Raw genomic sequence first — 26,649 nt, 5'->3', positions numbered from 1 at the left:
TCCAAGTCAAAGTTCATTTTTTCTAATTCATGATTTTTATAATTTAATATGAAACAAAGTTTTACCTACTTCCTTCATCCAGACATTTCCCACAGAGTAATTGTGAATAAATCTTTTTTTAAAATATGGTGTATTATTTAGCTACTACAGAAGTAGAATACTTTCAGTATCTTGAATAACATTTGGTGATATAAAGAAATCTAAGAGAAGCCTGCCTAAGTTTTTGTTTTTAATAGTTAATAATTAAATAGAATTGATAAATTATGTTAAAAAAGCACATTCTGAGTCCTAAAACTCGAATACCTAAGCCAAGCACAGTGATTACATAGCTGGTTTATTTGATCAGATCTGTCAGACTGTAAATACACTTTCCAGATCAGTACATGGAGATACAACTAAGATAAAGCTGAAGATGAAAGGCCATTGAATATGCAGTCGCATTGCAAACTGGACTGTGGTGGGAAGGGCATGGTGGATGAGAGACAAGCTGGGAAACACTACACTGTCTTGATTTTTGTTAATTTATGTTGTATGTGTGAGTGCTGCTTTGCATGCATGTGTGCCATGTGTCTGTGGAGTAGAGACGTGTGCTCCTAACCACTGCGCCACCTTCATTCCCAACCATTGATTCAAACTAAATACTGGCTGTTTGTTCTCAGTCATCAGGCTCAATCTACATCCATTGGTGTGCTTGTATGCAGGCTAGAGTTGGATGGTGTCTTATTGAAGCACTTTTCCACTCTTCTGTGAGGCAGGGTCTCTCGCTGAAAACTTGCTGGATTGACTGGCCAACAATCCCTGGATCTTCCTGGATTTGTTCCTCGGTGCTTTCGGGCTTTGTGGTTGTGCAGCAAACACCTAGCTCAGCCCCAAGTTTAGTATTTTGTAAACTTCATTATAAAAGTTTATTATTGAAAACTTGTTTCTAACACTGCTTTGAGTAACATGTTGATTTAACTTCAGTTGGCCATGGTAGTAGCTAATATTTATACCAAATCAGTGTTTCTCGTTTGCTGAGCCTAAGGAACTGTACACGCAGCTTCAGACATGTGACAGAATGGTCCTACAGCTTCATGTGCGGATCACCCAGCTTCAGTAAGTCCATGGCCGGTTTTCTATTTCTCAACAGTAGGTACACTGGGAGTGTACTGGCTCTCTTAACATGATAGCCAGTGTCTTTTTGCATTCAAGTCATACTTTTTTCTGTTCAGAATGTATATAAAATAGTAAAACATGTCCAGAGAGGAAACTACAAGATATGAAAAACAATCCCAGAAGTGTTCATCTACCAAGCAGCTGAGGATGCTGCTAAGAAGCAGTGAATTTTCATCTATTATTACTACTAAGCCTTGCCACTGAATCTTAATTTTCACTAGAGATGCCAAATTATGGGCTATTTAACACGTTGAGCTTTTGTTGTTGGCCTCGTCATGCATGCTAGGCTAGTGCTGACTCCCAGCCCAGTTTCCATGTTCTTAAGTGTACTTAGATCCTAAGTACATGGTTGCCCACAAAAAGTAAAATTTGGTCTAATATTCCTTTTGTTTTTATATACATGTTTGTTTATAATTTTTTGTTGTTGTGTTTTTGAGATGGGGTTTCTCTGTGTAACAGCCCTGACTATTCTGGAACTCACTCTGTAGATCAGGCTGGCCTTGAACTCACAGAGATTCACCTGTCTCTGCCTCCAGAATAGTGCTGGGATTAAAGGTGCGCACCACTACCACCACCTTTTTTTTTTTTTTTGGTCTCATGTAGCCCATGCTGGTCCTGAACTCAGCGGAAGCCAAGGATGAGTGTAAACAGCTGATCCTCCTGCCACTGCCTTCTAAATAGCTGACTAACAGGCTTGCACCCCACGTGTGCGGGGCAGTTTCTGAAAGCACAGCTGTCAAAGCACAGCTGTTTCTGTGTTAGGCGCTGACTTGGCGATGGGGCAGTAGCTGCCTGTAGCAGTCCCTATCTACTGAGCGTACAGGAACACCATAGCTGTCTTCCCTCTCCGCTCTAACATCAGCTCTGAATACTGACCAAGAATATAAAAACCAAGTAACAATCTAGAGCTTTAAAAGTAGTCTGAGAAAAAGTACCAAAGCAATCTTATAAGTATTCTCAGGAGGAAACACTAAATTTTTCTGTTTTGAATAATTGCTTTGAGATTCATAAAATCATAATTGTTTATCTAAAGAAAAAGAAATGTCAGATGTAACAAAAATCTGGATTTAGGAATAAAGTGCATGTTTATTGACTACGGTGGCCTAGGCAGAGCACGTTCAGAGGTTTGCAGCACGCTGTGATGAGGGAGGCAGGATTCTAGCAGGTCGCTTGCCTTCCAAGTGTCAGGGACTTGTACAATGTACAGGGCTTCAGAGTGAGAGCAGGTTTGTTTTTAAAGCCAATACAGCTGACTGTGGCCTTTTTAGCTGGAAATTTAAGTGTTATGTACATTTATAAAGGTATGTCTTATACCTTTATTTAGCTACATTTTCACTAAAAACACTAAATTTACACACCAAATGATGAAACAAGGTTGTAATTAAAACAATCTTTTTACTTAAGGCATTATGGCATACAGTTATTAACTGACCTCTTTCTATTTCAAACCTCAAGTTTGAACCTAAAAGAAACTGTCCAACCTCTGTCACCGGCCTCCCTTTCGCGTCTTCAATAGGTCACAAACTGCATTACATCTGAAATCCGTGAAATACATGGTCCAGTTTTAATAGTACATACACAGAAAGATATGCTACTGTAGATAGGATGTTGAAAGACTGGTATGAGCTGGGCGGTGGTGGCGCACACCTTTAATCCCAGCACTCAGGTGGCAGAGGCAGGCAGAGCTCTGCGAGTTCCAGGCAGCCGGGATACACAGAGAAACTGTTCTGAAAAACAAAACACCCCCCTTCAAAAAAAGAAAAAGACTGGTATGTAACATTAAAGAAACATTTTTTTTTGTGAGCATAATTTTCTTTAATCCCACCCCCCTTTTCATAGCAGTATTTCATTTGAAGTTTAACCTGTCAGTGTGATGTGATCCCAGATTCCGCCACTTAACATGAAACAGAAATGTGAGTTTCTAAGATTAGTTTTCATCTTCTGTCACATCTAACTCTTCGTCATCTTCATCTTCGACTTGTTGGTCCTTTCTTGTTCGACAGGTGGTTATCTGTTAAGAATTAACACATGAAAGAATAAAAAAAATGCTTTTCCACATTTCGCATCTTCTTACGTGTCCTTCTAAGAAAGGGTGTATAGAACAACTATTTCAGCAAGTGTATGTGAGGGTGACCGTGTTTGATCCAGCAGTGACTTCAGGAACCATCACTGGGCCGTGAATGCTGAAGTGAGTTAGACAATCCTTGCAGTGTCTGAATGAGAGCCGTCAAGTGGATGGAAACCAGATGTCAACTGGGCAGCAATACTGACGGTAGACATGCAGGACGAGTTGAGACCCAGCTCACCAGCTGCACACCTTTTTCTTCCTCAGCTGTCTCATTAAAACCTCTCTGAGGGTGATCTGTGCCACCCAGGAGATGCGGGGCCACGTTTGAACACCAGCGGTGGTAACATTGTGATGCACTGCTACTGACCGATGTTGCTCAACACCTTACAGTATACAGACAGACAGTATCTCTACCCAACTCCCAGGTCCCTGATCTCAAGTTAGGAAGGCTGCGTGTTAAAAATACCCTACTATACACGATTTAGTTCTAAATAGAATTTTATATGGAATATAAAGACAATTTATGGAGTTACATGTGTCAAGGCTAAAATAATAGAAATGCCATTTGGCTGGGGGAAGAGATGACATAAAGCAGAAACAATGCACAGACTCCAATGATAGAAGTTTTACCTTTGGCAATTTTGCCTAAAATTATATTTTGAGATTGTTTAATTTTAAAATTCTGAGGCAACATCAGATTTTGGCACATTACAGTTATGGTTTTGACTGCTGATCTAAAGAGCTATGGGTCATAAATTATGCCTAGGAAAAACCACTTTCAGGTGTATTTTCTACAGAGATGCTCACTGATTTTTGAATCTACATTTTCATTTTCTGTCTTTGCAGCCGTCTCTTCAGTGTGCTGCCTCACTGAGTAAGGAGAGCATAGTCACAGACATCTCCACCATTCCAGAGGAGACAGCGTGGGGGGCACGTAGCAAGGGGGCAGCCCTTGTAGTTAGTACCCAACATTTCCAAAGGCAAGAACTCAAATTTCTTTACCATTTTTTTGCTCACCTGTCCAGTTCCAGATGCGCACTTAGTTGATACTGATCTCTGAAGAGGTGACTTTGAATTTGCTCTTACAATATCTAAACGAGATGGATAATCTGGTAGATACAGAGAATTTCGGAAAACCTATTGCAATGTAAAACAACATTATAAAGTAGATGCTATATGAACATCTAGATAATCCACTTACATTCTTAAATTTGAGTTATGTAAGCTTAAAAGGGGAAATTACAAACCTAGTCATGTTAGAAAAGGGTAAAAAAATTCTCCTAGAATCATGCAAGTTGATAGAAGATGTACAGCCGTCATAAACTCATTTGGTCGCGGCACACAGGTGTGTTGTGCACGTACCTTTGGTTCTTTCTGCTCTGCCTACTTCCACTGAGGGAGTCACGGCCCAGCTCTCACTGCGGCCACCCTAGCCCTAACATGAGAATCAGACCTGTCCGTGTTTCTCAAGTCTTCCTGTCTTTTATACTTACCCACATTTCTAACACACATGAAGAGTCAAGGTCAGTGTGAATTTCAAATTTACCTCCTTCCAAACTCTTTATTCCACATTTTTTATTTAAAAAAAAACAGCAATGGCCCCAATCATAAAATTATTTTTTGTTGCAACTTCATTCCTGAAATCCTGCTACTGTTACGAATCATTAATATCTGTGTTTTCTAATAATGGTCTTAGGTGACCCTGTGAAAGGGTCATTTGACCCCCACATAGGGGTTGTGATCCACAGGTTTAGAACCATTGCTCTAGAAACAAGCATCTACTCTTTTTTATTATTATTACTTCAAGGTGTAACACCACTGCTGGCTTGCCCTTCCCTGACCCAACCTTTCCTCTGCCCACGCCCGCCATAACACACCACTGCTGGCTTGCCTCTTTTGCTTCATCTGTTTATAGCCGTGTCATCTAGAAAATGCCTCTCTTCTACGGCTTACATCTTAAATATGTTTTAAGGCTTTTGGTCACCTAATTTTTTTCTCTGCAGTATTTAATGTCTTATCAACTAATGAATTCTCTGCATACTTCATATACCTTTTATTATAGACGAACAGTGTCCAATAACATGTTCTGAGATGAAAAAATGTTTGATGTCCAAAAAGACTCCTGGCTATGTGTGACTGCTAACACTAGGAAGGGTTTCTGTGAGATTTTGATTTTTGATTTTTTTAAAAAAATATTAAGGTAGCCACATAAAATTTGTCCTACTATATTGGGTGTAGACTCAATTTTATAACGGAAGGCTTTATACCTAGCAGCATGGGCATTATACTTAATTAATACCTGAAGTACTTCTACATACTGATGATAGACCTTTCTTCACAGCCCATTTAACCTCATGTTATGGTAGGTAATATTCTCAACTAAAAATCCTTTTTGTGGCTCTTACTTACCAGAGTCAAATGTTTGAGGTGACCTTCAGAGGCCTAATGTCACTCAAGCGTACTGAAACAACTTATTGGGGGGGGGGTTGTTCATTACTTTGTGCCTCTTTATAGCTGGTTCCTCAGCAGGACATTTCTGCAGATTTGTCAATCCTCGAGAGCCAAGCCAAATGTTATCTTTCCCCTATTCAGAAGCAGGCAGCTCCTATTCTTGTTCTCAAGGGTAACTGTTATGCTACTATGTTTGATCAGACGTCTCTACAACTAGCCTGAAGATGGATGGAACCCTGTTTTATCTCTATCTCTGCCACTCTTCCAAATAAATGGTGCTAATTAAATTCACTTTTGCCCACTGAGTGCTAACACAAACAGACGGAACTAAAGACTGTCCTTTACACTCCTGTAAGCCAGTTGTTCTCAGCCTTCCTAACACCTGCCCTTTAACCATCCCTCATGTTGTGGTGGCCCCCAATCACATGATGATTTTGTTGCAGCCGGGAGGTGGTGGCGCACGCCTTTAATCCCAGCACTCAGGAGGCAGAAACAGGCGGATCTCTGTGAGTTCAAGGCCAGCCTGGTCTACAGAGAGAGTTCCAGGACAGCTGGGGCTACAGAGAGAAACCCTGTCTCGAAAACTTGGTGTGTGTGTGAGCTTTTCTTGTTACTTCATAACTGTAATTTTGCTGTTACTAGTTTTAAATGTCTGTTTTCTGAGGGTCTTTGGTGACCCCTGTAAAAAGGTCATTCATCCCCAAAGGGGCCATGATCAACAGGCTGATCCACTCTTATAAGCCTTCCAGCACTGCAGGATACAAACGGAATCAAGGGATACAATTTAGGGTGCACGAACAATTTTAGGGTGGTTGAATAATTAAGTTAGCAGATTTTACAGTGAGGTCATTCAACACTGACATTCAGGTATAGCAGATGGCTGGTTTATGGTCACCTAATATTGAAAGGGAATATATTTTTGTTTGAACACTAAACTTTTCTAGCAGAGAAAAATAACATGATATAGAACCCTTGAGATAAACTTTAAACAAGTATTAAGATGAATCCATTTGCTGTCAAAACCGGTATGCAGAAAAATGAATGTACTGGCAAAGTATTTTCCAATATGATCCAAGATCAAGGAGCAATCACAAGATCTGAATATCCTCTCAAATGAAAGCATAAAAGTTATTTTTGAAGGAGAAATGGGCCAGAGACTACTGTTCATGCGAGGAACAAGACAGTTTGTAGTAAGAACAGAATTATTCCTGCTGGGATAAATCTATGGTTCTCATAAAGAACGAAGAAAAACAAGCTATGTCCCTCTGCATTTTTTCTTGTTTTGAAGAAATCTTCAGGTTCTATGGCTGCATATCATTATACTTGCCCTGGTCCCAGAGTCATGGATGCTCCATGGTATGTAGAGGTTGAGGGCTATGTTTCCATTCATTCCGTGCTCAGTGTTTAAAGCACATGGCTCTTCATTCACAACAGTGTAAGGACCTTTGCATTATCTATGCCATCATAAGATTCTGGCTCCTTTGGCTTTAAGGCTATGGAACTACCCATCTCTCACACCCCACGCTGTGACATTGGTTGCATTATAACATTTTAATGGCTACACAGAATTTTTGTCTTCTTTGATATCACTGGTAGACTGTGGTTCGCTCTTATTCATGATCCTAGTACTAAGAATGGTGCTTGACATGACAGGCGCTGAACAAACCAGTTGTTGCTTGGACATCTTAGGCGATAAGTGGCATAACTTTTATTTTACCATGAAGATAAGAAGTTAATTTATTCAGTACTATTCCACTGAAATGTGAAGGAAGTTGTTCAAAAACACATCTACTACAGAACCTTGAAGCCTTAGTTTTTCATCTCTCTCTACCCAGCCTACTTAGCTGGCTGATTAAGAGCAGTGGTAGGTTATAAAGGGCGCAGAGGGACCTATCTAGGGCCTCTGGAATGGGGAGAAGGACTTGAAGGGTCAGCTGAACTTAACCTGAATATCAATCAGTTTACTATCAAGAATGTTAGCCAACGGAGACTGGTACTGGAAAAGGGGGCTCCAGGTCTGCAGCAGTAAATGACACGAGTCACCATCAGCTTTAGCTGTAGCTTCAGCACAAAGCCTTACGAGCAGCATGGGACAGACTTTGAGTTGACGCCCAGCTCTGCTACTAACCTAGCTATCGGCCTCTGAGAAATTTCCTGTTTCAGTGTTTCTCATCCTTAGAGTGAGAACAATAATTTTTTTTAATTGGTGGATTAATTAGCAGAGTTAAAATACACAGATCTGTTCAAAGCGATATTTGCATAAATATTTGCTACTGTTTTATAACTGTCATGTAAGAGTCTGATAATCTTTAGAGAAGAAAACATGGAAAGGCGGGGATGAAATGTTGGCTGGAGTACTTGAAGGGAGTGGCGGCCCTCTGTTAAAGTACGAAGGGCTATTTAGGTTACACACAGTAACGTAGATTATCACCCATACACACTAAAGCTCTCAAACATTTCCACGCTAACGGAAGAACTGAGTCTGGATGCAGGCCCTACCTCCAGATCCTCATCCTCGTCGATCTTCTGTATGTTTTGGTATGCAGCAGTGAAGACCTCCAAAGCTTTGCCATGAAATAACATTTCAATTGTGATAAACTCTGAAAATATGTTCTGAAAAACACCAACATTGGAATCTTAAAGTCATTTCAATTGTTTTTATGCATTTAAGAGTTTATTGTGTGGAACCATAGGGTTTTATATTCTCCACTATAGTCTTAGTATTTTATTTATTTATTTATTTATTTTGGTTTTTCGAGACAGGGTTTCTCTGTAGCTTTGGTGCCTGTCCCGGAACTAGCTCTTGTAGACCAGGCTGGTCTCGAACTCCCAGAGATCTGCCTGCCTCTGCCTCCCAAGTGCTGGGATTAAAGGCGTGCGCCACCACCGCCCGGCTTAGTCTTAGTATTTTATAAAAGAACACAGTGTCAGTTTTTGTGCAGGACAAACACAGCTGAAATAAATATGTGAAAACTTCACAGCAGAAACATGAACTCTGTAAAGTGTGCCTTTGTTACTACTCACTTTTTTTAAAAAAAAATTCTTTTTACATGATAATTGACATTTATCAATTGACATAACAAGAAAAAAGATGACTAAATTGTACACCACTATATACTCATGCATCCTATAAATATTCATGGTAAAAATTTGAAGTATATTTTTAAAAACTATAGAAGACTGGCCTCTGAGATAAGGCATGGAACTATAACCAACAATAATTGCTACTCTATGATGCAGGCCATGGAGGGCTGTCATGTACTTGATTGTACAACTGAGTATCATAATGAACAGCACTATGTTTAGATACCACTTGGAATTTCATCCTGAGCATCTTCAGAGAGAGTGACTTCTGACTAGGAATTAATTCTTTGTTAGATTCCCTAAGATAAGGTCAAAAACCCACACAAGAATGACATGACCTTGTTCTACTGTGTAAAGGCAGGGTCACATCAGTAAGACTCCAGAACAATGAAGCATTTTCAACAAAGGAGCACACAAGAAGAATGAAAAACCCTGTGTAGCATGATTAATAAAAACTCAGGGAGAGATATTGGGGTTCAACCTGAAGACCACCAAAGCAAAGCAGCTAACCACTGGCTCTTACCTCCACCTCAGTCTGAAAATGGCGATCCTGCCTCCAGGAATCTCAGAATGAGCCTGGGACTGAGAGCTGCCTCCTCACACTTGCACTCCTCTCTAGTGCTGGGATTCAGGGCGTGCACCATCACTGCCTGGTTTCCATGGCAAACTAGTGCGGCTACTGCGGTTAAGGGTGTCTCACCACTGCCTAGTCAGTAAGGCTGGCCTGTGGCTGCTTTGCTTTTCTGATCTTCAGGCAAGCTTTATTGAAATACAAATGAAATGTCACTGACAGCCCTGAGCTCACTCAGTGTAACAGTAAGTACGTCATAGAATCACATGAACGAGAAGGACAAAACTAGAGGAGAGCCGGGAGAAGAAGTCACCACCCAACGTGACAGTGGATTCTTAGCTGGGACACTAAATCACAAGCAACAGAGAATCTGAATAGAGGTCACTAAAACCGGAAATGTGTGTTCATATAATACCATCGAGAAAGCAAAGACAGCTGACAGAATGGGGCAACATAATGACACCTGCTAGTCAGCGACTTGTATCCAGATTATGACAAAAACCTTTACAACTCGATAGTAAAGATAACCAATGGGAATGTGGACAAAGACCTGAGTAGGCATTTCTCCAAGGAACACACACAAATGGTCAGCAAACATTACTGAAGGCCAGGAGGTAGCAGTGGGCACCTTTAATCCCAGCACTGAGTTCAAGGACAGCTTGGTCTACAGAGTTCCAGGACAGCCAAGGTTACACAGGAAGACCCTGTCTCCAAAACAAAACAAAAGTTACTGAGGATTATAAAACTACAGTGTGTCATTAGTATGGCTATGATAAAATCTCTAAGAAGCACTGAGGAGTCAACAGCATCAGGGACCATAGCACAGTGACAGGCCCATCTTGGAACGGTCTGGTAATTTCTCAAATAGTCAAATAGTTACTGCATGATCCAGTAACTTTGCTTCTATTTTGTATATATACATAAGAAATGAAAATATATTTTGCCACTTTGGAACCATCAGGCAAATCTTCAGATAGTTAACAGTAACTATCATCCAGCAATTTTAATCCTATTTCATATATATATGAATATAAATATATTTCCATACAAGAACGTATATAAGGATGTTTAAAGTAAACATATCCAAATGGTGGGAGCAATTCAAGTAGCCATTAACTGATTGATGGATAAACAAAATAATATTGTACAATCCAATTTATTTGACCAAAATCAAGAACGATGTGTGCTATGGCACAGATAAGCCTGCAAACATGCTGAGTGAAGTAAACACAAACACTTCCTCTCGTGGTGGGATGTCCAGAAAGGCCTACCTCTCCTACCCATGGAGAGAGGCCAAGCTAAAGTGTGCACCGTGGAGGAGACAAAAATGTTCCACAACTGGTGACGGTTGCACATACCTTAAAAAGCAGTGAGCTATATACTTTTGAATTATATCTGCTTTTTCAAAGGTGATGTTTTCTCCTGTCCCTTTCTCCCTGTAAACACCCAGAGACTGTCCCGGGGCACAGCACCACAGACTAGGAGGGGAATTTGGACACACTGTGGACCTCCTTCATCTGCTTCAGAAACTCCTGGAAAGAGCCACCGAAGCTCGGAATTTTGCACTCACTTCCTTTGCCCGGTTTTGCACTCAGTACTGAGTAGGGATTTATAATCCCTGTAGAGGCAGCTTGCCTGTAGGTGGGAAATGAAATCAAACCCAAAGATCACAGATCGCACGTGAAAAATATTCACAGGCACAAGGAAGGGCTAAGTGGAAAGGGAATCATTGTTTCTCTCATCGTTCAGGTCAATGCTACTTCTCTTAGAACTCTTAACCTGAAATTTTACAAAGACTGTTGGCAGATGACCTCCATGCCTCCCCATATTCTCTCAGCTTGGAAAAGACGCCTATTTCAGACCATCCTCTTTGGATCCTCTGAGCAATAACCTGCTTTGACATAGCACGGTGTAGACTGTGACTTGATTCAGAGGCCGAAACTCTGAAATGCTGTGAAACCGTCATCAGGAAATATTCAAATGCGTTGCTTTTAGAGATGAATTATGTACATGTCAGATAATTCTCATTTCATTGGCAATACAGCGAAATAACAGCTGTTATAGAAAAATTTGCAGTGAGTCAAAAAAATCCTTAATTTTTAATGGCATATAAAATGATCATTAAGCAATATTTAAGATTTTGAACGACGCCTAAAATACTGTCATCAAAGACCTGCTGAAAAGTCAAATCTGTAGGTCTGTCACACAATAAAGACAATTTTGAATATTTGGAACCAAACCAGTTTGTCATTGTGACTGTCCTAATTAGGGCACTGTGGCTGTGATGAACACCGTGACCAACAGCAAGCTGGGGAGGACAGGGCTATTTCACTCACAGTCCCTACAACAGTCCACCACTGAAGGAGGCAGGAGCTGATGGGAGCTGCTGCTTGTTGGCTTGCTCATCATGACTTGATCAGCCTGCTTTCTTAGAGAACCCAGCACTATCAGCTCAGGGAGAACACCACCCACCATGGGCTGGGACCTCCTCCATCAATCACTAAGAAAATGCTGTGCACCTGGATCTTATGAAGGCATTTTCTCGGTTGAGTTTGAGAAACTTTCCAATGACTAGCTTGGGTCAAGCCAGTGTAAAATTAGCCAGCATGATCTTTTTCAGCTTTGAAAGTACTGTTGCTGTTATTTTATGCCCTAGATATTAATAGCAGTCTACTATAGATTTAAAAATACAACTGGTTTGCAGGCGTATTCTCGGTTGTAGTTCATAAATTATTCCTTATTTTTAGTAACTACTTTAAAGTCCAGTTGGTATAAATGGAACACTTTATTTAAGGTGCCAGAAATGGTATCTGATACATAAATATATCTGCTAGCTCTTGTTAGAAATACAGCCCCTTGATTCCAGCCCCTAACTGCAGCAGAGGACTTCTGCTTTATCAGAGGCCATGCTGGCACTAGGGACTGCAGGTAAGACACCGTCCACCGCCTGCTAACACTCCTATAAGCCCACAAAACAACCCCAAACAGCACCCCTCCCCCTGGCCTCCATATCCCACAACTTCAGCAGAACACCTCTGCCTTACTGGAGGCCACAACATAAAGAACCCCAGAGACCAAGCAGGTAACCAGAACACCAGAAGCAACATTGACACCCCAAACCCCAGAGGCTATGCAGGTCACAGAAACCTCAGTGGAGACACTCTATTGGATCTGAATACTCACTGGTCACCAGAACCCTGGGCCACTGCCAGAAGACCAGAGAGGAAATAGAAACCATGGGGGAAAATCCATCTAACAAAGATAACCTCAGAAATCAGCACCTAAACCTATAATAACCCCAAACCCAGATGAATGGAGGCCAGTGTAAGAACACAATCAACATCAGAACTCAGCTATCTATCCAACTACAGCAACCCTGGATTTCAACACAGCTGAAACACAAGAAAATGACTTTAAACCCAATCTTACGAAGATGATAGAGGCCTGGCCCTAAAATAAATAAATTAAATACAAACAAACAGGTGTAGAAAATGAATGGAAATAGAAGCAAGAGAGAAACTCAGGGAATCCTGGAGACGGGAAATCTAGGTGAGCGAACAGGAACTACGGGTGCAAGCACCACCAACAGAATACAGAGATGGAAGAGAATCTCTGGCGTAGAAGAAATTGATACAGTGGCCAAAGAAAATGTTAAATATAAACTTCCTGACACAAAATATTCAGGAATCTGGGACACTATAAAAAGACCAAACCTAAAAACAATAGGAATAGAATAAAGGAGATTCCCAGCTCAAAGGCCCAGGAAATATTTTCAACAAAATCATAAAAAATTTCCCCAACTTAAAGAAGGAGATTCCTATAAACATACAATAAGCTTACAGAACACCAAATAGATTGGACGAGAAAAGAATGTCCCTTGCCACACAATAAAGCATTAAAAATACAAAGAAAGGAGATTAAAAACTGCAAAGGAAAAAGACCACTTGGTTACTTAACATAAATGCAGACCTATTGACTCACACCTGACATCTCAATGCAGACTCTAAAGCCAGAAGGGCATGGACAGATGTCCTGCAGACTCTAAGAGACCAACAGACACCAGCTCAGACTACTATATCCAGCAAAACTTATAATCACCATAGATGGAAAAAAAGATAATCTATGACAAAATCAAATCTAAACAATAGAAGCTACTAGAAGGAAAACTCCAACGCAAGGAGGTTAACTACACTCAAGAAAACATAGGAAATAAATAATTTCACACCAGCAAAACCAGAAGTGAAGTGCTTGCACGCGCACACACACGCACGCGCCGCCACCACCACCACCACCACCAAAATAATAGGAATTGACAATCATTGGTCACTAACATCTCTCAACACCAATGGACTCAATTCTCCAATGAAAAAATATAGGCTAACAGAATGGATGTAAGAACCAGGGCCATCATTTTACTGCTGCGTACAAGAAATACACCTGGCCGGAAAGTGGTGGCACACACCTTTAATCCTAGCACTCGGGGGGCAGAGGCAGGCGGATCTCTGTGAGTTCAAGGCCGGTCTGGTGTACAGAGAACCATTACCTCAGAGTAAAGAGAGTAAAGATTTTTCAAGCAAATGGACCCAAGAAGCAAGCTGATGTAGCCACTTCTAACATCTAACAAAATAGACTTCAAATCAAAATTAATCAAAAGATATAGAGAAGGATATTTCATATTCATCACAGGAAAAATCCACCAAAATAATGTTTCAATTCTGAACATCTATTCCCCAAATGCAAAAGTAACTGTATTTGTAAAAGAAACATTACTAAAGCTTAAATCACACTTTGAAACTCACACAAAATTTGGGAGACTTCAATACCCCACTCTTACCAATGGACAGGTTATCCAGACAAAACAAATAATGGTGCTAACAGACATTATGACTCAAATGGAACTAACATCTACAGAATATCTCAACCAAACAGAAGAATATACCTTCTTCTCAGCATCTCATGGAACTTTCTCCAAAATTGACCACATACTCAGTCACAAAACAATTGTCAACAGAACAGGATAATTGAAATAATGTCCTGTATCCTAAAGAACACCGTGGACTAAAGCTGGACTTGAACAACAACAGAAACAGAAAGCCTACAGACTCATTGAAACTGAACATCTCTACTGAATCACCACAGGGTCAAAGAATAAATAAAGAAATGAAAGACTTCCTAGAATTCAATGAAAATGAAAGCACAATGTATTCACACTTACGGGACACAATGAAAGTGGTGCTAAGAGAAAGTGCCTTCATGAGGACATTAGGAAGATGTCACACTAGGGACTTAACAACACACCCGGAAGCTCTAGAACAAAAGGAAGCAAACTCACCCAGGAGGAGTAGATGGCAGAAAATAAAACTCAAGGCTGAAATCAGTAAAATAGAAACAAAGGGAACAATACAAAGAATCAATGAAACAAAGAGCTGGTTCTTTGAGAAAACCAACAACATAGACAAACCCTTATCTAAACTAACTGAAAGGCAGAGAGAGAATATCTCAGTTAACAAAATCAGAAATTAAAAGGACATGACAACAGGCACTAAGGAAATCAAAAGAATCATTAGGTCATACTTCAAAAACCTATATTCTGCAAAATTGAAAAATACAGAAGAAATGGACAATTTTCTTGATAAAATTATCTTATCAAATTTAAATCAAGATCAGATCATTTAAATAGATCTATAGCCCACAGTGAAATCGCAATTATTAAAAGTCTCCCAATCAAAAAAACCCCCAGGGATAGATGGTTTTAGTGCAGAATCCCACCAAACCTTCAAAAAAGAGTTAATACTCCTCAAATTATTTCAGAAAATAGAAACATTGCCAAATTCACTTCATGAGAACACAGTCACCCTGATACCCAAACCACACAAAGATTTAACAAAGAAAATTATAGACCAATATCCCTCATGATGCAAAAATACTCACAAACCAAATCCAAGAACACATCAAAAATATCATCTACTATGATCAAGCAGGCTTCATCCCAGAGATACAGGGATGGTTCAATACATAAAATAAAATCTGTCAGTGTAATCCACCATATAAACAAACTGAAAGAAAAAAAAAACTGATCTAGGGCTGAAAAAGCCTTAGACAAAATCTAATAGTCCTTCATAATAAAAGTCTTGGAGAGATCAGGGATACAAGGGACATACCTAATTATAATAAAAGCAATATACAGCAAGCATCAAATTAAATGGAGAAAAATTCAAAGCAGTTCCACTAAAATCAGGAACAAGACAAGGCTGTCGCTGTCCACTCCATATCTCTTCAACATACTTCTTGAAGTTCTAGCTAAAGCAAGAAGACAAGGAAAGGAGATCAAGGGAATACAAACTGCAAAGGAAGAAGTCAAAGTGTTGGTATTTGCAGATGATATGTAAGTAACCTCATAAATTTTACCGGGAACTCTAACTGCAGGGAAGTGGCTGGATTAACTCAAAAACAAGCAAGCAAACAACACAGTAGTCCTCCCATACACAAACGATAAATGGGTTGAAAAGAAATAAGGGAAACACCACCAAAACAGTAGCCTACAGAATGAGAAAAGATCTTCACCGGCTCCACATCAGACAGAGGGATCATCCCCAAAATACATAAAGAACTCAAGAAACTAGACATCACCAAACCAAATAATCTAATTAAAAATGGGGACAGATCTAAACAGAATTTTCAACAGAGGACTCTTAACTGTCCAACAAACACTTAAAGAAACATTCAACATCCTTAGCCATTAGGGAAATGCAAATCAAAACTACTTGGAGATTCCATCTTACACCTGTCAGAATGGCTAAAATCAATAACACAAGTGATAGCTTATGCTGGGGTGGATGTGGAGTAAGGGGAACACTCATCCATTGTTGGTGGGAGTGCAAACTTGTAAAGCCACTTTGGAAATCAATATGGCGATTTCTCAGAGAATTGGGAATTGATCTACCTCAAGACCCAGCTATACCACTCCTGGGCATATACCCAAAGGACACCCCACCATACCACAAGGACAACTGCTCAACTATGTTCATAGAGTGAGGTAACCTAGACCCAAAAAGACAAACATGGTATGTACTCACTTCTAGGTGTATATTAACTGGTGCATATTATAACTGGTGTATATTAAAGGGTAACCCTGCTACAATCCACAGATCCACAGAAGCTATGTAACAAGGCGAGCTCAAGGGGGAGGGGCTATAAAAAACTCACTGTGAAGGGGAAATAGAACAGATATTGCAGGTGGCGGGGGGGGGTCTCCATGGGGGATGGGGATGGGAAGAGGAAGGCTCAGGATGTCCCCATCAGAATGGAGGGAGAGAGGAATGGGGGAGAACTGGAATGGGGAGTGAGACAGGGCAGATAAAAACCAAACTCACAATGAATAAGTAAAGTTGGTCAAAATAACCTGTCAGAGGACCAAAAGCATGGTAACTAATGAGACACTCCTAGCCAATCACGACACACCAACTCCTATTGCAGCAGCACAAGAAGCAGCCAATCAGACGCATTCCTGCAGCAGCTTAACAACACCCCCCCCCCCTCCATTTTACCGCTAAGAGCTTCTGTGTTGGGATCTTCCAGAGTCTATCACTGCCTTCACATCTCCTAACCCCTTGCCCCTAGCCCACCCCTGACACTGCCTGGAGCACCAGGACCCAGAGGCCCGACAGCCCAGAGACCTAGGGTAGAGCCAAACACGACTTGCAAAAAAAAAAAAAAAAAAAAAAAAAATCTATGAGATGATTCTTAATGCTATTCTGCTATACTCATAGACTGGTGCCCTAGCCCAATGGTCACCAGAGAGGCTTCACCCAGCAACTGATGGACACAGAGGCAGACCCATAACCACACATCAGGCTGAGCTTGGAGAATCTTGCAGAAGAGGAGGAAGGAGCCGGGCGGTGGTGGCGCACGCCTTTAATCCCAGCACTTGGGAGGCAGAGGCAGGCAGATCTCTGGGAGTTCGAGACCAGCCTGGTCTACAAGAGCTAGTTCCAGGACAGGCTCCAAAACCACAGAGAAACCCTGTCTCAAAAAAACAAAAAAACAAAACAAAACAAAACAAAACAAAAAAAACAAAAAAAAAAAAAGAAGAAGAAGAGGAGGAAGGATTGTAGGAGCCAAGGTCAAGGACATCACAAGAAAACCCACAGAATGCACTAACCTGGGCTCATAGGGGCTCACAGACACTGAACCAACAACCAGGGAGCCTGTATGGGACTGAGCTAGGCCTGCTGCCTATATGTGAGAGTTGTACAGCTTGATGTTTTTTCAGACTCTTCTAAGAGTGGGAGCAGGGGCTATCTCTGATTCTGTTGTCGATTTTTAGAACCCTTTTCTCCTACTGGGTTGTGTCTTCCAGCCTTAATAGGAGAGAATGTGCCTAGTCTCCCTGCAACTTGCTATGCTGTGACTGACTGACATCCATGGGAAGCCTGCCCTTTCCTGAAGGAAAAGGGAGGAGGGGTGGATGCGGGTCAGGAGAAGAGAATAGGAGAAAAGAAGGGAGGAGACACTGCAATCAGAATGTAAAAAAAAAATACGGCCCCTATATTATGTCATAATAACACTTGATATATTTTTGTCTATAATTTTTTTAAAAAATTTAAGGACTCTGGGCTAAAAATCATTTTAGCAACTTTCCCCTTGACTTTAAGCAACATCAGGAAACACTCTGCATTAAGTTAATTACCTTTATGTCCTTTATTTTCTGCTTTTCAAAATTGTCAATAGTTTCCTCCAAATGACGACTTGTTCGGGTAGCATCAATTGTGGCTCTCTGTAATTCAGTTTCGGCCTAAAGAGTGAGTCCCCCGAAAAGAAAAGATTTGGATCAGGATCCATGGAGTTGAATCCTTTAGTGAAAGTTACCATTCAGCGCCGGCCTTTCCTGGCCTCACGGTAACTTCCCACACTTACCTTTACCGCAGACCGACAAGGGAAGGGCTCTATTAGACAGTGTGCACAATGCACAACTTTAAGTTTGTTAAATGATGTTCAATCCCCAAACAAAAGTGCTGTCTCTTTTCCGTGTCCTACCGCTGTGCCCATCTCAGTCTGCGCCAGTTCTCACACTGTTCCTCTCTCCTTCACCCTCCGCCCAAAGACAAGACTTGTAACCTGCTGGTATTTCCACGCTCTCCCGCTGTATTCTCTGCACAATAAAGATTATCCACAAGACTATTTTCTAGATTAAGTGAACTAAAAATAAATCTTTGTGAAGGACTAAGATCCGCCTGCCTCTGCCTCCTGAGTGCTGGGACTAAAGGTGTGCACCACCACCACACGGCTGAGACTCAAGTGTCTTATCACTACTGCTTCTACGGGCTCCTCCTGTACAGCCTGGGCTGTCCTAGGATTCTCTGACCGGGCTGATCGTGAACTCATGTTCTCCTGCCTCTGCCTCTTGGCTGCAGTGATTACAGGTATATGTCACCTATGTCACCATATCTCTATCTCTGTAGTTTTGGAATACATACATACACACACACACACACACACACACACACACACACACACACACACACACACACACATATATCATGGTCTAGGCTGGCTGTAAGCTTACTATCTGGTAGAAAATAACCTTAAACTTCTGGTCCTTTTTACCTTCCAAGTGATGGGATTACAGGCATGTACCATCAAGCTCAGCTTAATCAGATCAATCAGATTCTTATGAGCTAACAACAATGCATTGCTTTGCTTTGGTTTACGGTCATTATATACTATGTATAAAGTAACTGATATAAGCCGGGCGGTGGTGGCGCACGCCTTTAATCCCAGCACTTGGGAGGCAGAGGCAGGCGGATCTCTGTGAGTTCGAGACCAGCCTGGTCTACAAGAGCTAGTTCCAGGACAGGCTCCAAAGCCACAGAGAAACCCTGTCTCGAAAAACAAAAAAAAAAAAAAAAAAAAAGTAACTGATATATTAAATGGCAAGTTTTAATGCGTTGCTTTATACATGGAGACATATACCCATCCTGTCTAGATCTGTGTTGTAAAACAAATTATTGTGGTTACTATCTGAATACTGCCATTTACTTGTGAACTGCAGCTACAGAGGTTTAAAAAAAAAAAGTTTCCTAAGTTCCTCTAGCTGCAGATCAAGAACGCAGGGCACCCGCAGCAATGGTACTATTAATCGTGCCATTTCTCTTTAAGCATCTTTGCCTTTAGGACAAGACGCTCCAACACATTAAATGTTGAGCAGCGCCAACAGTTAAAAAGACATATCTCAATCTATCTTATGATTACATTATTCCTAACAAAGTTCTGTGCATAATACTAAAGCTATATGTTCTCTAAAGTCATATATAGTTTAATATTAACTGTAGGAAAATTTGGCATTTGTCATCAAAGTTTGAGATGTAACATTCTGACATTGCTTTCTTTCCAAAGAATTATATAAATGGAAACAAGTCAAAGGGTTTACTCTCAGGGTCCACTTCTTGACACACCATTTTATTGCCCACCTGCGACTGAGAATTTTCATAAAGGAAAAAAACATTTCAAGAAGAATTGTATATTTTTTAAATAAAATCATATGCCTTTATAGAATTGCTCTACAGCTTTAAGATACTAAGCACTTAACGGAGTATCAATTTGCATCTGTATTTGTTTATATTTACCATATATAGTTTTTAAAAAACAAAGACTTTCACCTTAATCCTAACTAGTATTAAAATTATTTAAAAATATAAAAAGTATTTAAAAACATTTCTGCACATTCCTGGGCTTTAAACAAAAACAGAAAATTCAAATGTGAAGCTGAGTCCCTTTGAAGAGCTGCTCTGAAAACAGTTGCTGTCAGTTACTTGGTGTCTGATCATTTTCTTCTGAGAATACACAGGCTGATTCCTAAGGATTATTGTATATAATATCCAGTTCCTGTGACTTTTTTTGTATGTAACATACAGTTCTTATTACTTTTATTTTGTATCTTGTCTTTGCCCTTCTCATTTTCTGATATTTTAGTTTAAAAATTGGGAATCTCTGCAGACTATGCCGGGCGATGGTGGCGCACGCCTTTAATCCCAGCACTTGGGAGGCAGAGGCAGGCGGATCTCTGTGAGTTCGAGACCAGCCTGGTCTACAGAGCTAGTTCCAGGACAGGCTCCAAAGCCACAGAGAAACCCTGTCTCGAAAAAACCAAAAAAAAAAAAAAAAAAAAAAAAAAAAAAAAAAAAAAAGAAAAGCACGGGGAAGCAGAAGCCATGGCTGGGATCTTTGTATTCCGGCCTCTAGGAACTGCGATCCCTTTCTAAGTCTGAAATCCTCCTTCTGAGCACAGAACTCACCCAGAGCCAGTCTTTACAAAGAAAATCCACATCGATGATAATTATTATATTCACTGAAAATTGCTCAAAATTCTACAGTGGACCAATCTCAAGAAGGAGATGTTAAGATACAATTCCATGACATTACCAGTGTATCCAGCAGAGGTAGTTAAGGCTTCCGAACTGCTAGAAATCACCTGCAGCCTTGGGGTGGAGAGGTGGCCCTGAGGATTGTCCTCACCGAAGGGGACTTCACTCACTCACACACTGCACTTGAGCAGGCCTCTGAGCAAACAGCTGAATTGTGAGGGCCTCCCCGGTAAAATGGACATTTTTATTGTTACACTGAATACATTTACATGTATACTGACATGTATGTGCTAGTTCCAGGGTGTCAGAATCCTTCAGTAGCTCTATCTAGTAAGCAACACAATTCCCCTGTGACTAACTTACATTTTTTTTTCTATGCTGTTTTAGGTGTGCCATAGGGCTTCCTCCTTCCTCTACAGCAGTGTTAATGGAGTATGTGTAGATCAGACAAGTGGGACTTAGCAGTATATCCATTTTTGTGTTAAAGGTCAATATGAATGCTTATGACTCAATCAACAACTATTCAGGATTCCGGATGTTACATTGTCTTCAGAGACTCTCTTCCCTAAGAACAAAACAGACTTGATTCCTGACTTAATTCTTAAACATTGGTGATGTCCTACTCTCTGACAGAGTTGTCAGGCATGAACCTGGAGCATTCTCTGGTTTGTCCAGCTTGCTTAAGACAGACTCCAGCTGGAAATCTGAAGCTGCAATAAATGTCCTGCAAATGTTCTTCTGCACCAGACCAACTCAACTGCTCTCTGCCTTTTCTTGTTTTAAGTAGAAGGTTGGGCTTATGCACTTTTGGTCCCAAAGGAGACGGACCAGGTAACTAGTGCAGCCCCGAATCACTGCACAGGGGCTCCCTTCAGGAACGGAGGCGTTCTTTCTTCAACCTCCAGTGTCCACAGAGAGTCACTCCCTATGTGGTGTATGGCTAGGGTCGCAGTATCAACCACGGGTAAGAGAATGGGGAGGGCGGGAGGAGATGTTAGTGCTGGCAATGTATGTGTTGTCGGTCATGAAGGAGACACATTCTAGTTCAGGAAGTAACTGTTTCCTAGAAGCTCCATTTTACAGCAAACACTTAATTATACTCCAATCTCCTGAAGGTTTAACTCAAAGTTATAATCATGGTTTCATGTAATTCTTTTTTTTTAATTTGATGAAGGCCATTGTGGGACTTTTTCCTTCTTCCTTAAAAGTATGGCAGGTAGAGCACTGAGACATTATCATTTACTTTTTAATTTACCCTGAAAACACATACATTTCTGAGTGGATTGGGGGACAGCCTATCTGAGAAATGAAAGAACTGGATTGGAAACAAAATGCTTTCAGCCGGCTAGTTCCTCCTGTGGGGTCCCTAAATGGGCCGAGGATTCCCCACACACTTAGATCCAGAGGTGTGAACTTCCATATACACTTACCTTAGTACTGTATACCTCACAAAACTGTTTCTTAAAGTTTTAGATCAAAATCCAAAGGATACAATTACATGTCGATCAGATGGGTTTCGCTGGCGTGTCCTTTCTAACTGAGATAACTGCTTGGCTTCTCGATTCCTGGCTGTTAATGTTGCTTTGAGATCATCCTGTAAATGAGCCCTTTTGTTAGTAAAACTTTCTAACTTAAGAATAAAACACTCTTTGATAGGAATGGAAGACTGCTGCTTGTGTGATCTGGGCACCATGAGCAGAGTTATTAGTACTGCACAATGTGTGTATGTGTGCACACGAGAACATTTCTTACTGTACACCGTGTGTGTGCACACAAGAACACGTATCTCACTACATTTCTTACTGTACACCGTGTGTGTGTGCACACGAGAACATGTATCTCACTACATTTCTTACTGTACACCGTGTGTGTGTGCACACGAGAACATGTATCTCACTACATTTCTTACTGTACACCGTGTGTGTGTGTGCACACGAGAACATGTATCTCACTACATTTCTTACTGTACACCGTGTGTGTGTGTGCACACGAGAACATGTATCTCACTACATTTCTTACTGTATACCGTGTGTGTGTGTGCACACGAGAACATGTATCTCACTACATTTCTTACTGTACACCGTGTGTGTGTGCACACGAGAACATGTATCTCACTACATTTCTTACTGTACACCGTGTGTGCACACGAGAACATGTATCTCACTACATTTCTTACTGTACACCGTGTGTGTGTGCACATGAGAACATGTATCTCACTACATTTCTTACTGTACACCGTGTGTGTGTGTGCACATGAGAACACGTATCTCACTACATTTCTTACTGTACACCATGTCTGTGCACACAAGAGCATGTATCTCACTACATTTTCTCAAAGTCAGAAGCAATATGAATAGAAAATAAACCATACAAATACACGACTATCATTTTGACTGTGGTGATGCTCACAAGACCATATGTAACCATGAAAACCAAACACTGAAAAATAATTTTATTGTGTGCAATTTTTACTCCAGTTTGATTTTAAAGCCAGTTTGTCAGATTTTAAGAATACAAGCAACCTGTTTTAAAACAAAATATATAAACATGTACTCATTACATACTGAGAGACTTTTCCATAACAGTGGTTTTTACTGCTACGTGGAATATTAGTATACTTAGGAAGTTTGGTAAATGTGTTTTATTAGTTTTAAAGATCCGAATTTTTTCTAAAGTATGTAAAAAAGAATAACTGCATGTTATTTTTCATTTGTTATAAAAAAGACAAAAAAACTCATACCTTGTAAGACTACCAAATGGATAAGAGAATGGATTTACTTACCCGTTTCATTTTTACGATTGTTCCATAAGCTTTCAAAGGTTCAACTACTTTGGCTTCAAGCCTTTCAACCTATTGAAAATTATATAAAATATAACTGAAAAGAAACATAGAAATGTCAAAATTTAAATACTGAAATAAAATCTATACTGTTTAATCTGAAATAAATGTTGTAAAGATTAATAATTTTGAAATTTTAAGATGATCCTCTACGGCAGTTTTATGTATTTGCTGACACTCAGAATCTACACTCAAACATTAGAAACATAAACCACATGGCAACAGCCCCGGACACAAGCAAGGGAACACAGCCTGGCAGGAATGCGTCTGGCACCTCGCAGCTCTCATCCTTGGGCAAGCACAGCATTTACCTTACAGCTGTAGCTTCCGGGCAGTTTTAAGACATCTGCAGTTTTAGGATAGCTACCATTTTCATGGGTTCAAGCAGATACTGCCAGATATTACAGAATTGTCTCCTAATTCTTATAGCTCAAAGTTTCAGAAAGACTAAACCCGAAAGAGGCGGTGTTGCTAGGAACATTTAAAAAAACACAACTCTCCAAAGCAGACAGCTCTGGGATTATTGCATTAGCTGCATTTTTAGACCATTTATGACTTATCCAAGCCTAGAACAAGTGGGCTTCGTGCTGCTGAGCTGCAAACTGCACAGTGGATCTCTTTTCATCTTGTAGGAAACACTTTCTCATATTCATTTAAAATTTTATCAAAGAACAATAAAAAGCAATTCTCTTACCCACACTAGGAAAAGGAATGGAAGCAGTGTCTTTTCACAAATACAAGAACAAGAAAACGGTGGGGAACTGCAACTTTGGGAGGGCAGGCAAGAGGATGACATTTATTTCTTCAAACGAGCATTTTCCCAGCAAATACACCGCTTTTCAAAATGATACATGTTTACCTAGTCAATGCCTTCCCCTTGAATACCTAATCAATGAAGTTTCATTTCATATTTACTCTTTAGTTTCTGGAATTGATGTTATATGGCTGTTTCATTTTACAAGAGTTTAGGGAAATGTAAAATTTAGGTTCCCATCAATCATTTAAATATTCAGAATTCTAAAATCAGATTACGAATGTCCAGGACAGCTTACCCCACGTCTAATTCCATACACCGTGGGGATCATCCACGCCTGCTCTAACAGTTTCCGGGGCTTTCCCTTGCCTACCTGTGTCATGGCCATTAGCACCTCCACCATTGGGCCAGCAGTGAAACAGAGCAGAGCAAATGCAAATCAATTCACTTTGCTAGTTCGTAAGTAGCATAAAATCTTTCTAGAAAGGGGAAATAACTGACAAAATAGGGCTTTAGAATTATCTGTGCATAAAAACTACTTTTGAAACACTAAGTCTCCACTACCGTGTATAATTCAGTACCGCCTGTGATCCACTCCCATGTGTAATTCAGTATCGCCTGTGATCCACTACCATGTGTAATTCAGTACCGCCTGTGATCCACTACCATGTATAATTCGGTATCGCCTGTGATCCACTACCATGTGTAATTCAGTATCGCCTGTGATCCACTCCCATGTGTAATTCAGTATCGCCTGTGATCCACTACCATGTGTAATTCAGTACCGCCTGTGATCCACTACCATGTATAATTCGGTATCGATTGTGATTGAAGAAGTGTAAGCCAAGAACACAACATTTCCCTTACAGTATCCAGAAGTGATTAGTACTCAAATTGTGTATGCATAATGATGATAAGTTCAAAAATTCTGGGTAACTGAAAATTTGTTTTAGGTACGAAAAAGAACAATGGCACTTGTCACAAAAGTAAAAAGGCAATGGAGTTTGAACGTGGCGACTTTTGTAAGTGAACTAGTATTCAAAGAAGCACGTGAAGGTGCCTATGCAGTACCAAAGGCAGGAAAAATACTGGGGGGTGTTGCTGTTGTTTGTTCTTTTAAGAAAGAATCCAAAAGAGAAGACTGCTTACTCGGAGCCACCACACAACTTAGATTCTATCCCTTTTCCAAATACTTGTGCCCTGCAACCAAAGTTGGCAAATATTCGAATTGGGAAATTCAAGACTTCCATCACACCTAAAGTTTAGTTTGAAAGGCTCCCTAGAGTGGACTCACGGTGTTACAGACAGGAAACGCATTATTAAGTGTGCATTTACCGCTGTTAAGATACGGCACAGCGAAAAAGTGTCCACGATTCCTACACATTACTTCTTGGACTTATCATAATGACACCGTGACCGTACTTCATACCTCGGCTTGGCGGTAATCTTGAAGTTTGGCAAACTCATCGGCAAAGTTTTTCAGACCCTGCTTTAAATTGGGGGTCTCGGTAGAGGCATACAGGTTGATTTCATTCACCAGGAGGTCGGCTTTGTCTCGCAGCCTGGCAGTTTTCCGTACATAAGCGGCAAAGATTTGGCAAAGCTCTCCAAAATGCTTCTCCACGTTTGTGACAGCATCCTGCAGCTGTTTGGTCTGAGCATCTCTAGAAAAAGGAGACGCTGCTCTTAAAACATTAAGAGGGTGTCCCGTTCATTTTATTTGCAGCCTCCCCAACTCTCCCGGAGGCCCGGCCCTTCTCTAGGACCCGACTCGGGGTCTGGCCCTGCCTTGGCCCGCGCAGGCCCGGGATTAGGCCCTGGCTGTGCCCGCCGAGAAGGGGCGGCAGCTGCGAGCCATGGCCCGAGCCCAGAGGCCTCCCGGGCTCTGCACCTCGGCGGCGCCCGGCCCAGCTCAGCGGGATGGTCGGTCCGGAGACTCTCTCGGCCCCGTTCTCGCTGCAGCCGGGAGGACCGGCTGCAGACTGCGGGGACCGTGCGGCCTGGGCCCCGCTCCCCTCGCCCGCCCACCCGGCCCTCTCCCTCGGGCGCCTGCAGGACGAGGCCCCGGGCGGTTACCGGTCTTCCAGGTTGCGCCTCAACATCTTGCCTTGCACCCCGCCGAGGACCCGGGGTGGGAGCCCAACGAGCGCGGCTCCGGGGCGCCAGGGCGCGCGGGAACGGGAGCCGTCGCCACTTCGACCGGGAGGCAAGAGCGCGCCGTGCGCGCCGCCGCGCCTGCCCGACGTTTCCGTGGCAACGCGGCGCGCGCCCCGGCGGTCAAGAGCAGGGCAAGGGAGACCAGAGGGCATTGGAGAGAGGGACCACTGAGCATCCCCCTTCGGGGCTGCTCTCAGGCCTCCCCGG

The 26,649-nt window shown here is 41.4% G+C and overlaps 1 protein-coding gene across 1 annotated transcript; it reads right to left on the bottom strand.

The window, feature by feature from the left end:
- Nucleotides 1–37: 37 nt before the first annotated feature.
- Nucleotides 38–26,649, bottom strand: Cibar1 (CBY1 interacting BAR domain containing 1). Its single transcript, XM_057790944.1, has 9 exons — nucleotides 26,362–26,649; nucleotides 25,715–25,949; nucleotides 23,475–23,543; nucleotides 22,185–22,286; nucleotides 19,799–19,804; nucleotides 18,019–18,123; nucleotides 8,174–8,287; nucleotides 4,241–4,360; nucleotides 38–3,166 (listed from the first exon to the last, which is right to left on the bottom strand). The coding sequence occupies exons 1-9, from the start codon at nucleotides 26,592–26,594 to the stop codon at nucleotides 3,083–3,085; spliced, it is 1,068 nt and encodes a 355-aa protein (XP_057646927.1). The 5' UTR covers nucleotides 26,595–26,649; the 3' UTR covers nucleotides 38–3,082.

This window comes from Chionomys nivalis, chromosome 16 (genome assembly GCF_950005125.1).
Source record: "Chionomys nivalis chromosome 16, mChiNiv1.1, whole genome shotgun sequence".
Lineage (NCBI taxonomy): Eukaryota > Metazoa > Chordata > Mammalia > Rodentia > Cricetidae > Chionomys > Chionomys nivalis.
The sequence above is the reverse complement of the archived record's forward strand: the minus strand, read 5'-3'. Positions and strand labels throughout refer to the sequence as shown.